Source organism: Diachasma alloeum, unplaced genomic scaffold, assembly GCF_001412515.2.
Source record: "Diachasma alloeum isolate Michigan unplaced genomic scaffold, Dall2.0 Dall_scaffold_00365, whole genome shotgun sequence".
NCBI lineage: Eukaryota > Metazoa > Arthropoda > Insecta > Hymenoptera > Braconidae > Diachasma > Diachasma alloeum.
Window position 1 is genome coordinate 167810 of NW_021680504.1, and position 13026 is coordinate 180835.

At 35.2% G+C, this 13026-nt stretch overlaps 1 protein-coding gene across 1 annotated transcript in view; it reads right to left on the reverse strand.

The window, feature by feature from the left end:
* LOC107041454 (cadherin-99C) overlaps window positions 1-9839 on the reverse strand; it is a 24967-nt gene extending 15128 nt beyond the window's left edge. Inside the window, exons 1-6 of the mRNA XM_015262035.1 lie at window positions 9816-9839; window positions 6915-7077; window positions 4513-4662; window positions 2956-3174; window positions 2641-2835; window positions 1037-1327 (exon numbers count right to left, since the gene is read on the reverse strand). Coding sequence (XP_015117521.1) covers window positions 1037-1327; window positions 2641-2835; window positions 2956-3174; window positions 4513-4662; window positions 6915-7001 — 942 coding nt within the window. The 5' untranslated portion in view covers window positions 7002-7077; window positions 9816-9839. The remainder of the gene's footprint in view (window positions 1-1036; window positions 1328-2640; window positions 2836-2955; window positions 3175-4512; window positions 4663-6914; window positions 7078-9815) is intronic.
* Between the last annotated feature and the right edge of the window lie 3187 nt (window positions 9840-13026).

Here is a 13026-nt window from a genome sequence, read left to right on the forward strand (position 1 = left end):
TAAAAAAAAAACAATAATTGCATTTTTTATTTCAATAACGCATGAGTAAATAGGGATATGAACGCAGATTTAATATAGGCCCATAGAATTACGGGGACCGGCAAGGATTTGGAAAGTCTGAATGCAAGTCCTGCTTACACCTAACAAGTGCTGAAGTGGGACATAACCAGAGGTAGAAAGGTCTCGGAAGCACTTGGGAAGAGGCTTCCCAAGACCTATCCAGTTCTGAACGGAGAGACCTAAGCAGAATTTGTCAGGTCCAATTATTCGACTCGGGCTGTTCTCATCTTCTCCCATTCCACAATAAATCGACCCCCAAAGAACTGAATAGGCATACAAGTCATTCATTAATCTTTTATCGTGTACTTTAATCTCTTCAATTATATTCCATAATGCTCCTGATGTTATTCCATAATGCTCCGATATCATCGAACCAGCATTTTACACCTTTGATGTTATGAACATCATCAAATTTTAGGGCAATCATTAAATTGAGGGTAATCATAAAATTTTACAATTAAACTTCGCGGAAAAATTTCAAAACATAGTGGACAATCGGAATCAAATGGGCTTTAAATGACAGCTCTGATGTTTAATTGCAAACGAGTGCCTCTACTATAGAGTAATTTCCACAAACGCCATCTTTACGAAAATATTACAGGAAACCTGGTAGTTCGTTTGCCCCGTTCTCATCTTCTCCCATTCCACAATAAATCGACCCCCAAAGACCTGAATACTCATACAAATGATTCATCAATATTTTATCGTCTACTTTAATCTCTTCAATTACGTTCCACAATGCTCCTATATCATCGAACGAGATCAAATTGATTCTCCACGCGGGATAGACCCTACGATGAGAATGATTAATACCAGAATAGATTGAATTCAAAACGTGAAAAAACGAATCTTCTAAATCCCTGCAATTTGCCTCACCAGATCCTGTACAATGAACCGTATTTCATCCGGAGAAAGGATGTGCGATAATTCATGAAAAGGGAAAAGAACGATTAACCCAAAACGGTAAGTGACTTACCTTAATGACTTCCCGTCTGGCTTCTTCTCCCGCTTGGACTGTAATCGGTGGTATCATTGGCAGTTGAGGTGCATTGTCATTGACATCATTAAGTGTTACTACAAATGACAGTGGGGCGGATGCCGCCACACCAGTTTTCTCTCTCGCTACAACTTGAAATCGAAAACGTCCGGGACTCGGTGGATCACGATCGAGATTCTCCTCGTTCACTACTAGAGTTCCGGATTGATCGATTGAAAAGAAATTAGTTGTTAATTCGAACGTGTAATTTGGCTTAGGATCCTCTGGTCCCTGTGGACGAGAAACAATTTGATTTATTTGACTGGAAGGATAATCTGTCACGTGAGAAGTGAAGTGGATTGATGAGTAATTGACAATAAATGATGATACACGCGAAGAACCCTTCATGTAAACTGATAAATCGTTTTTGCTTGATAATTTTTATTCATGAGTTCAATGTTTATTCCAACTAAGTGAATTTCTGCGTATGGGGTTTTACTAGGGATTACTAGAATTGGAAAAAGCTTTTTTTCACAGAGTGAATAAGCAATCGCGAACAATTATTCCGTCGCATCGATGTGATTGTTCTGAAAGAATTGTTTGGATTCATGCAGTAGTATAAATTATGGATAAATATTGCAATTTTTGTCGACAAGGGTGATAAACAAATGTGAACATGTATCTGGCAGAGTTATGAAAAGTAATCATCGAGTCCATATTGACATGTTTGTTGATAGGGATTTGTATGGAAATTTTTCTCTCGCTGAGTATGAAAATTAAATAATGAAAAATTATTACGTTATAGACGATCTGAAACGTCCACATTGTGACTTTCTAGGAATGGATTGATGAGTAATTGACAATAAGTGATGATAATAAGACTTAAAATGCGCACGAAGAACAATTCATTTAAATTGATAAATCGTTTTTATTTGATATTTCTTCATTGAAAACTCGATATTTATTCCAACTTAATGGATTTCTGGTTTCTGCGTATGGAGCTTTACTAGGGATTACCAGAATTGGAAAAAGCATTTTTCACAGAGTGAGTAAGCAATCGCGAGCAATTATTGAGTCGCATCGATGTGATTGTTCTGAAAGAATTGTTTGGATTCATGCAGTGGAATAAATTATGGATACATATAGCAATTTTTGTCGGCAAGGGCGATAAACAAATGTGAACATATCCAGCAGAGTTATGAAAAGTAATCAACGAGTCTATATTGACTCGCTGATTACTTTTTTCTCTCGCTGAATATGAAAATTAAATAATGAAAAATGATTACATTATAGATGATTTAAAGCTTCTACATTGTGACTTCATAGTATTCATATGAAAGATTTTTTGAAACAGAAGATAAGTATCTAATATTTTCAATTCTATTTTAATATAACATCACTTCATTCAACAACAAAAATGTACAAGTAGGAAGTGATCTTGGAAGAAAATTTGAAACGACATTTGTAGGTTCAAAAAATAGGCAGTAGTTACATATTTGTTGAAGAGCAGTCAAGGGTTTATTAATAATCATCATGAAGTCTCTCCAAAAAATCCTATTTTATTCCCCCATCATTTGTTCCATGAATAATAGGAATATACTCACCAAATCAGCATCAGACACGGTGAGTTTGATGGCGGCCCCACCCTTGTCAATGACTTTAGTTCCAATAGGTGCATTCTCATCAACAAATCCCTCGACTGCGGATGCAGTAATAACCGGTGGATTGCTGTCTACCGGCTTAACAGTAATCGTAAGTTTCGCCGTGGTAGAACGTTTTGCTTCCGACACTTCGACAGCCTTTCGTGAGAGGAGAAACTTAATTATTATGTGTATCGAAGCGACTGAAGCCCCATGTATCCCAACAACTCGTCTCAACTCAATCGAAACTCCCCGTATAAAGTGTGAAAGTGCATTTACCTTGATGATGATATCAAACTTCTTGGTAACAGTTGTATCCACAGCTCGTATTTGCTTCACAGCACCAGTGGTTGGATTGATCTCAAAGAAATCACGATAATTTTCGGGCTTGCCACTCAAAAATGAGTATTGAATTGGCGCATTTATGCTGTCCATATCGATGGCCTGAATTTTCTCCGGTGATATGTTGAGTATTCCGGACAGTACACCACTGGATACCTGATTAATGAGATCAGGTGAGTCAGATTGTGAATACACGTATCTTGCATTAGGCTAGAGGTAAGTGGCCATGTTTAGTACGCTTGAGTGGAAACCAAACCAATTTACCATATCAGTGGTTTTATTTTGACTACGTGTCCAACTCAATTTTTCGTACAAATGATTTTCACACAAATTAGGGGAGGTTGTTGCTGCTCTCCTCACTCCCGTGTACTAATTTCTTATCGATTTGCAGGGATCATTAACAATACATGAACATTACTTCGAACTTTGTGAATAGAAGTATTTGTAAATGTAAAGTTAGAAAATGGGAATTGAATCTGGGCGTAGAGGGAAGTTGAATGAGTAATAACAAATTGTTCGGGGTGATGGAATCGTCTTGTAAGCTGATATTTTAAGAATTTTTTCAAAAAATGTCTCCGAATTTAATTGGAATAGAATAATTTTCTATTGAAAAGATCGATGAAAATTTCCTCAGATTACTGAACCATTCAATTCATTAAATTGTATTAAATTGAAAATTTGGTACGTTATTTTTTATTAATGTCCATGTCAATTTTTTACATAAATTAGGAGAGAGCTGCTCTCCTCACTTTCATGTCGATTTGCAGCGATCGTTAATAATACATCATCATTACTTCAAAAGTTGTGAGTAGAATCATTTATAAATCAGTAGTGAATAGAAGCGCTAAACCGTTTCAAGTCGATTTAGGTCTCATCTGAGTTTTTGAGAAATATCTCCGAATCTAAGAGAGATAACAAAATTTTCGTCAAAATCTTTTTTGTGGAGCGAATTAAGGGCTATCAAAAATATTTTAATAAAAAATTTGCTATTTCCCTTAGATTCCAAGATATTCATTGAAAACTGAATATCTGAAAACTTAAATGTAAAATTGGAAAATGGCAATTGAATTTCGGTGATGAGTACAGTTGAATGATTCTATTTGAAAGGATTTGCACAGATCATTAATAAAAAAAATGTTTGGGGTGATGAAAATAATCCATGGAAATTTCTCCATCTCCTTGACATCCAAAGATATTCATCCTCTAGGTTAAATTAACTTATCTCGTTCAACTACTCCACAACTCGGATCATTTTTCACTGAAGTCTGGCTCAATTATTCATTCAAATTATCTCCCCACAAATTAGAAGAGAGCCAGAAGTAACCATCAACAATCCACGAGCGTTACTTGAAACTTCGCTAGTAAATCAATGAATAAACGTAAAATGAGAGATTGCTGATGAAATCTATTCAAACTGCAGTGGAATAATTTGCATTTGTAAAATGCTGGGGAGGTAATTAATGGAAAATGGTTTGGATAGTAAATTGAACTTACAGAGGCAGAATACTCGGTGTTGATACACGCCCCATCCAGCAACATACACCCGGTGTAGATAAACGATGGATCCTGATCGTCATCGTCCCTTATGTTGACCGTCAGCGTTGTAGTGGACGTAAATCTCTCAGAGACATTTCTCGCGCGATCCTGCAATGACAAATTGATTGGTTACCAATTAGCTGTGACCAGTAGCGCATGAAAAAAACAAAACTGTAGTTACGAATCAGCTGATGTAATCGATGTAACGGGTCGGAGAAAAATTGTGTAGTCATGTTTAACAAGTGTTTGGAGGTATTCGATGAATCCCGATGGATTTATAGAACAAATAATGGGGACAAGAAAACAAGGAGATCGGGGGAGAGTCGATTTAGTAGGACGTGCAGATGACAATTTCCTCTAAATTCTCGTGAATATCATTGCGATAGATCAGCCGTTACTTTTAATTCGCAAGAACTGGCTAAAATAATTTAATTTGTTGCTGAAATTATGTGGGTGACAGTTAAAAATTCAAGAATGGATGGTCATTCAAATTCATTCAAATTACGTTTCGCAAAAAATTATTCACTTTTTATGAGTGACAAATTAAAATTCTATATGATTTCACAAATATGTTTGTTTGGATGTGGAATTAATTTTAATTTTAATTCTCAAAAATTTAGTTGGTAAAAACTAGCTGAAATAATTAAATTTGTTGCCGAAATTATGTGAGTGAAAGTCAAAACTTCAAGAATGGATGGTCCTTCATATTACGATTTGCAAAAAATTATTTACTTTTTATTTGAATGAAAAATTCAAATTCTACAAAATTTCAGAAATATTTTTGTTTTGGCGTGGAATTGATTTTTTATGAAATTTTGGATGTTGACACATTTTTAACGATTTCGATAAAATTAGTTTTGGAATTATCGTGATTTCATGGATCTTCACTGAAACGTAGACTTTTTAATTTTTTCAGATTTTTTAAATATCTCCCAACGGTTAAAAATTAAGGTAATTTAGACCTTCAAAGTTTAAATAATGAAGTTATTAAAATATTCGGTACCCAAGGGTCAAATGGGGTTTGAAATTCAGAAGAAAACATAAATAGAAATGAAAATGAATTCTTCAATAAATCTTAAAATTCAATCAATATTTTTTACACAATTTTAATGGTTATTGGTACTCTAACGAATGAAGATATGGAAGCAAGGAGTCTCACAAAACTTTTTCCAGTTCCTTGTACTTATAAATTAAACAATAGTCGGACGGAAGGCCCTTGCGGTATCTTTTGACGAAAATAGGGAAGAGGCTGATGATAAAATGAAATCATAATTAACACTGGGGATGAGCGGCGAAGGAGCCGGCCAATGGGACATATCTTCCATTATGAGAACCCAATCATCCGCAGTGAGGCATCAGTGATGCTATGTTATTTCAGTCCCAGTCGGCGGTTTCAAATTATTAGGTAACCCGGTCATATTGTCCGAACAATTGTCTTGCTGCCTTTGTGTCAGCACCAGTATTCATGTCTCGACGCAATTTCGTCTCCTGTTTATTTCCTTCATTCAGTGAGTTAATCGGAAAACCGTGAATTTCATCTCGATGCAAAAAAACTTGTGTGACGGAGAAAAAATTTCGTATTTCAAGAACAATTCCTAATTGAAAAGTGGAGGACATTATTGGGTGGCGCACGTGGTATCCTAAATTGAGATGAAAATATTTTCTCAAACAAGTTGTGTTTGAACCAGAATAATCGCAAGCTAAAAATTACAGAAAAAAATGAAGACAATGTTCACATGAAAAAAGATTTAGTTGTGCTATCATTTGAGCCCCATTTGTTTCCAGATATTTTACAATGATTTTATTATTTAAACTTTGCAGGTCTGAATTTGAATCTCGATATCCAGCCGTAAAAAACATTTTCTTAATTTGAATAAAAAATTAGATAGTTTAGTTTTGGAGGAAAATCGATTAAATAATTAATTATTTAATCGATTTTCCTCCAAAATATTGATCCATATATTCATGATTTATTTATCATTATTTATTTCTAAACAACAACTGTTTAAAGAAATAACAATTCTGTGCAAAATGTAATTTTTTATTTCAGTAAAAATTCTTCCCTCTCGATTCCAGTAAAAATCTTTGAATTTCAGAACGAAAACTGAAAATAAGTAAAATTTTCCCCTATTCTTAGAACGTTTTCATGATATGATCAATTGAAAGAAAAATGCGATCATTTAGACATAACGTTTGTTATTTAATTGATGTTTATGGATATAAGATAACGCGTGGGAGTGAGCATTCAGGAAACAAAGGATGCAGAAAGATTGATCGAATAGTGAAGCTTGACTCGAATAGAATGACGTTGACATCAGCTGGGCGTCGACCCAGGTGGCATTCCATCGGTCTCCACTCACCGTTGATTCAGTAGTTCCCTCAATTGCAATCGTTGGAGTCATTAATGTTGAGAACAGTAACACTTTCACTAGGTTTAATGCCATCATTTTAGATTGTTTCAATAGTTCAAATGTGAAAAAAATGGATTGGCTATTTCATTTCACGAGTTGAAATTGTCACTGCCTATTAAACCACAAAATAATTACTTCTATTGTTATTTTCATTCTTCGGCAAATATCGAAGTAAGATGAAAACGTAAGCTCTCGCAGACTCAAATATCATGATTTAAAATGAAGTAGATGCATACACCAATGGGAAAATGGAGAAGGAATTTTCATTAGTTCACGACATCCTAGAACTTTATTAAGATCACATTTTCTTATTTACGCCGGAGGCATTTTAAATTCTCATTTTCCTGTCATTCGTCTTTACTAGAATGTCTTGAAATCGATACCACCGTTATAGGCGTCCTCCAGCGACCTCCCGACCTACCCGATATTTGATATTAGCACATAATAAACAATAGCCCCCCAGGCGAGGCGTTATTTCTCGGGCCATCCCACACTCGCATTTCTACGTTTGTTAAGACAGCACTTCTCACGCGTCATAACTCCAATTCCCGCAAAAAACCAAGAGTTCACCGAGAGTTTTTTTCTGTTTTCAGAACAGAGGAAATATTGCCTTGAGGGAAAAAAATTTTTCTCTTGCAGATATTGAAGTACTTCGAAGATTTAGAACTGAAGATTATCAATTATTGAATTTGTGAATTAAATTGCGAAAAAAATTCGGAGAAAATTGTGAGTGAACTGAAGAAATGAATTGAGGGGAGTTGATTGATCGAAGAAATACTAGTGTTCAAAGATTTTTGTCTGAAATGAACAGTTGACACTGAATGCGATTGAGGGGAATAAAAATCATTAAATTTTAGGTTCAACTGAAAATTCAGGAAAATTCCAGAATTTTAAGCAGCATAACGACGAGAATTGCCTAATTTATTTCAATTTCTAATCTAATATGAATATTCAGTGCCAAATTGCATTGAATTTTCAGCGAAATCTGAAATTTCATGATTTTTCCCCCTAAATCGCATTCAGTGCCACTGTCCTTAAAATTCAAGAATATATTTACCGGAGTTTTCAGGCTTTCTATTCATTTCCAAGGAAAAATGGAACTGAAATTTACAGTTCTCTTTGATTTTTCCGCGAAATTCTGAATTTTTAATGATTTTAATTCAATAAAAATTTCCAAAGACTGTAGCGGAAATTACCAGACAACATTTTTTAAGTGTAAATTGAAGAAATATGAACTTCAAAAAACCATGTCAAAATATTCGAAAAATTTTCACAAAAATATTAAATTGTTTTCCCGTCGAGCAAAACATTCTTCATCTGACATCCAAGACATTTGTAATTTTCCCAGGAAATTAAATAAATCGAAAAACTGTATGAGCAAGTGATGATCAAACACGGAGGCTGGTTTTTCCGGGAATTAAACGAGTTTCACACCTCTAAGTTGCTCAACCGTACCAACAGCAGCGGCGATAAAAGTCAATCTTGATTATAATCTTGAAAAATTGATCGTCGATCGATTGATGTATTACGTTTTTCCAGACAAGATGATACCTCATCACACGCACCGCATCGAGACAATTTCCGGAAACGTCTTTCAAGATTCTGCGCAATCGCCTCATAAACGTTTTACGATCCACGTGATAAGATTGCTCTGCACGGATGGAGTATCAATAGCCGGGTAATTTCGAATATCACCCACGCGTTTTGCTTTTCCCTTCCTCATTTATTTCGTTCATCAGGCATGATTGGTTTTAATACTGAAATTTATCACGTATTATGGATTTGTTGGTTTGTGTTACGTTTCGGTATTTTCGAATTCGTACGAAAACATTTAATGGAAAAACCTAGTGAATTCGCTAGACAATTCTGTCGGATTTCTATTGAACTTTATATTAGCTTGAAACTGATTCTATGGAAATGTTGAATAGAAAATATTCTATAGAAAAAATCAATAGAATTTAAGCCGAGGAAATTCTATAAAAAATATCCCAATAGAATAAGTTGTGTAGTAAAATCGAATTCTATAGACTTTTTCAATGAAATATTTTCTATTGAACATTTCAATATTCGCCAGGTTTATCTGTCAAATTTTTTCACGGCAGTACGCATAAAAAATCCTGAAATTTTTAACAACTTGTTCACATGAAAATTTCGTACATCGATTCGTTGCAAACAAACCAAGGAGTCAACTTTTTCAAGTTAAAAATTACGACCACGAAGAACGGGAGGACAACATCGCCCCAGTAGTTCTTCAGATTTTGCAATAAAACAAGTGAAAAACGCCGAAAAATGTTATTTGTTTCTAATTCAATTATAAAAAAAACATGACTAATATGAAAAAAAGGAAGAAAAATAGTAACTTTTTAATAACTTAATGATTCTATCGAAAAAGACGCAATTCCATTTTTCTTCTACCCAAAATGCATCCTGATATAACTCTGGGCTGACTGAATTCCAATGAAAATCGTCCCAACAGTTGTTCATTTATTTGGATAAAACGTTTGCGTCTATTTCCGTTTTTTTCTAATAAATGAAGGAAAGAGAATTGGTTGGGGAGTTATTGGTTCAATCCATAATGGGTCATAGCAACAACCAAAAAAATTCTTCGGCACTCTTCAATAGAACAGGTTCAAAAACTAATAGAATTTTCAATAAAAGTTTAATAGAATTTTCTATCGAATTCCCTAGGCTGTTGAGAGCTGTTATCAATAATCGTCGAATGAGTCCTTTCCCCCCACCATACGCCCAGAACTCCCAACATCTCCCAGATAGAACGGCTCTATTATAAACCAAATAAGTTTCACATTGAAATTGCCTCATAAAGATATCCCTCCATTAATGCATCCATACTTAACTCCGGATCAGGCCCACCTAAGCTACAAATTCCCTCAGCTCTTGGAAATTTTTCGCTTTTCCCTCGATAGATTCACCTGGTCTACCTCCAAGACCTCCCAGAAACTGCCCCTAAACCCCAGAACTCTATAAAAGACCCCACGGAAACTGCCGATTAACGCGTGGGAAGGGAGCGCCCAGTGGCAGATTTATAAACGCTAATTTGTCCAAAACAAGTTTCACATGTTTTCCACCCGATGCAAGCGTGTCTCAGTGAAAGTTTAGAGCAATCCTTATCATTCACTCCCGAGTTTTTCATAATTTTTATTATAATCCAAAAGGTAACGGATAGGTGCAAATTCAATCTAACAACGTTGAAAACCAGATGGTGACTAATGCACAACGTTTCTGCATAGGTTATCTGCCCACTGATATCCCCGTGTTGAAAGAAGCACCCGTACATACACAGTTTTTTACTGCTCCCATTCGCTCAACCACTGTTGTCATTAAAATACATTTAAAACATGGAATTTGGTCAAGGTAGTGCTCACAGAGGGAAAAAAATTTTATTTCCAGGGACACTTTATTGATCTTCAGGGAAGCATTTCCAATTATTAAGGACATGCCGCTGATTTTCAGTGAAATTTCGAGGAATTTCGTCGATGAAAATTTACAATACACACAAAATTATGTTTCGCTGAAGAGATCTGTTGTCGTGTTGAATCAATTTACTTGTGGATAAAAAAGAAAGTTTTCAGTAAAACATGATAATTTTCATAGTAGTAATTGTTCTCGTGCGACATTTGACTTTCGGGTAAATACATTCGTTCTACAGAGAATTATATGAGGCTCCGATTCTATTAAGTGAATGTTATTGAGTAGGATATATCTTTGTGCAATAAACACTTATAATTTCAATGGAACAAATGATAATTTCGAGGGCACAATTTTTTCTGAGAAAAAAATATTCTTTCCTCGTCAATGTATTCTTTCTACAGTATAAACCTAAGGAGTTCTCTCAGATCAAATGATTGTCGTAGAATATGGATTATATTTTTTCCTGCCAACACATCGAATTCTTCTAGGGATATTTCTGATGATCGCGACAAAAATTTAATTTTTGCAGAAGATAGTAGATTTCCAGTTTGTCTTTATGGGGGTTTTTTACTCGTGGGGAGACAACATTTTTCCGTAGTGATTTTCATTTTTACGAGTGGAGGAAAGTGCTAATACCAATCTCCGGACTAGGCAAAGTGAAGAGCAGTATGGAAAATTAAATTTCCTTCTATCAAGTTGGGCAATATCTCTCAAGTAAATTCGTTCTACTCCATTAAATATTCTCATATGGACATAGTTTTTCGTCAGAAGTAAATGGAAACTGTAAATTTCAGTTAAATTATTCCATGAAAATTGATAGAAATCAGGAAAATTCAAGTAATAGTACTCTTGAATTACAATTAATTGAAAATTGCGTGTAATTCGTAACTGAATATTCCTGTTTCAATCGAAAATTCAAGTAAATTGGGAAATCCTCGTTTTTCTACTGCTGAAAATTCATAATTTTATTGAGATTGCAGTGGAATCTAAAATTTTATGACTTCTATCCCTTGAAACAAATCGAATGTCACTCCTGGCAATTGCTAGTCAAGTGTCCAACAAATTTCAATATTTCGTTCAACAATGTATTAGGAATCCGCGATTGTGAAATTGTGAAGATTCGTCATTTTGTCACAAATTGTTCGCAACAATATCAATGATTTTCAGGAACTCATCACAAATTTTTAATTCGCCTTTTATTTCACTTTGTATTTTTACACTGAGGTCCACATTCATTATATTCATTGTCTGTTACCAATCATTGTTATCACCAATAATTGGTAATAGATTCCTAAAAATCAGTGGCACATTCCTGCAAATCAAGAATTTCTGTTCCTTGTGCTCGAAAGAAACAAGAAATAAAGTCAGCATTTTACAAGCAAATAAAACTTCTCCCTAATAATTCAGAATATTCAGATGCCCGGGGCCTGCTTTTCTGAATAATAAAGTCACGAGTTAAGGATGTTGTAATAACAATAAATATATCAAAGTATCACGTATCCAAGTGGTGCGAGAGGGAAAAATAAACGCACCGGGGAAGAAATTTCATAAAACGCTAGTTCTGCTTCATATCAGCAAATGGAAATGCCAGATCGCCAGGAATTATGCACTATTGGGTACCTGTGTGTGACGATGTCTAATCTACATTGCCTCGATGCATAAACAGTACCACGTGATCGGGTGCAGTTAAATAATATTAGTTGAATGAGCTGAGAGGAGTAGAGACAAAGTATAAAATATCGAGGGGAAGCGATATGCAAATGGAAATGCTGGACGAGTTGGATAATCTACGACTGGAGTGCGTGCATTCAGGTTATTTGCAGTAGTCATCGTGTCTCATTTTGAGTTTTACAGGTAACCAACGAATAAATGAGGATGAATGGTAATGACAGGGATAATTATTTCCGCGATCGGAAAAATGAATTCTGATCATTTCAGGGAATACACCTGTAGAGTCTGATAATGGGGGGAGGGGAGGGGGGTTGGCGATTCTAATATGGCGGTGGTGAGTCACGTGCTGCCCACATGACCAATGTCATCAGCACCGGTTTTCGAGTTTTAAATGTTGAGTCGGAGAGATACCTTTTTTTCCCTCTCAATTGGATCTCGAGCGAGATAACATCGCTCTATGCGGCGAGCTCTAATGCATAATTCAAGTGTAAATCCTTCCGGGAATGGGGGAAAAATATACACCTGATCCAGAGTACATGACTCCGGTTGGGATTTTAGTTTTCTTTTGATCTTCTTTTTCGCGGGTTTTCTTTTCGGCGGTGGAGGGACCGGGAGATCTGCGGTTTGCGGATTCTGATATCCAGAATTTTACCAGAAATCGAATTCATGCATAAAAACATTAATAAGCAACGAATATTTAAAAAAATAACAATTCTATGCAAAATGCAATTTTAATGAGCTGAGTATTCATAACGTTTTTCAGAATTTTTCTCATGCAATTTAATTGGCTAATTTCATGATTGAAAATGTTTGAATCTATAGTCTGATCTGTACCAAACTGTAATAGATATTTGGATATCCTTGAAATCCTGAAATTTCATTTTCTCTCCCCTGAAATGAATTCAATGTCACTCTCCTACGAGTTACTACTCAACTGTCCATCAGATTTTATGTTTTTTCT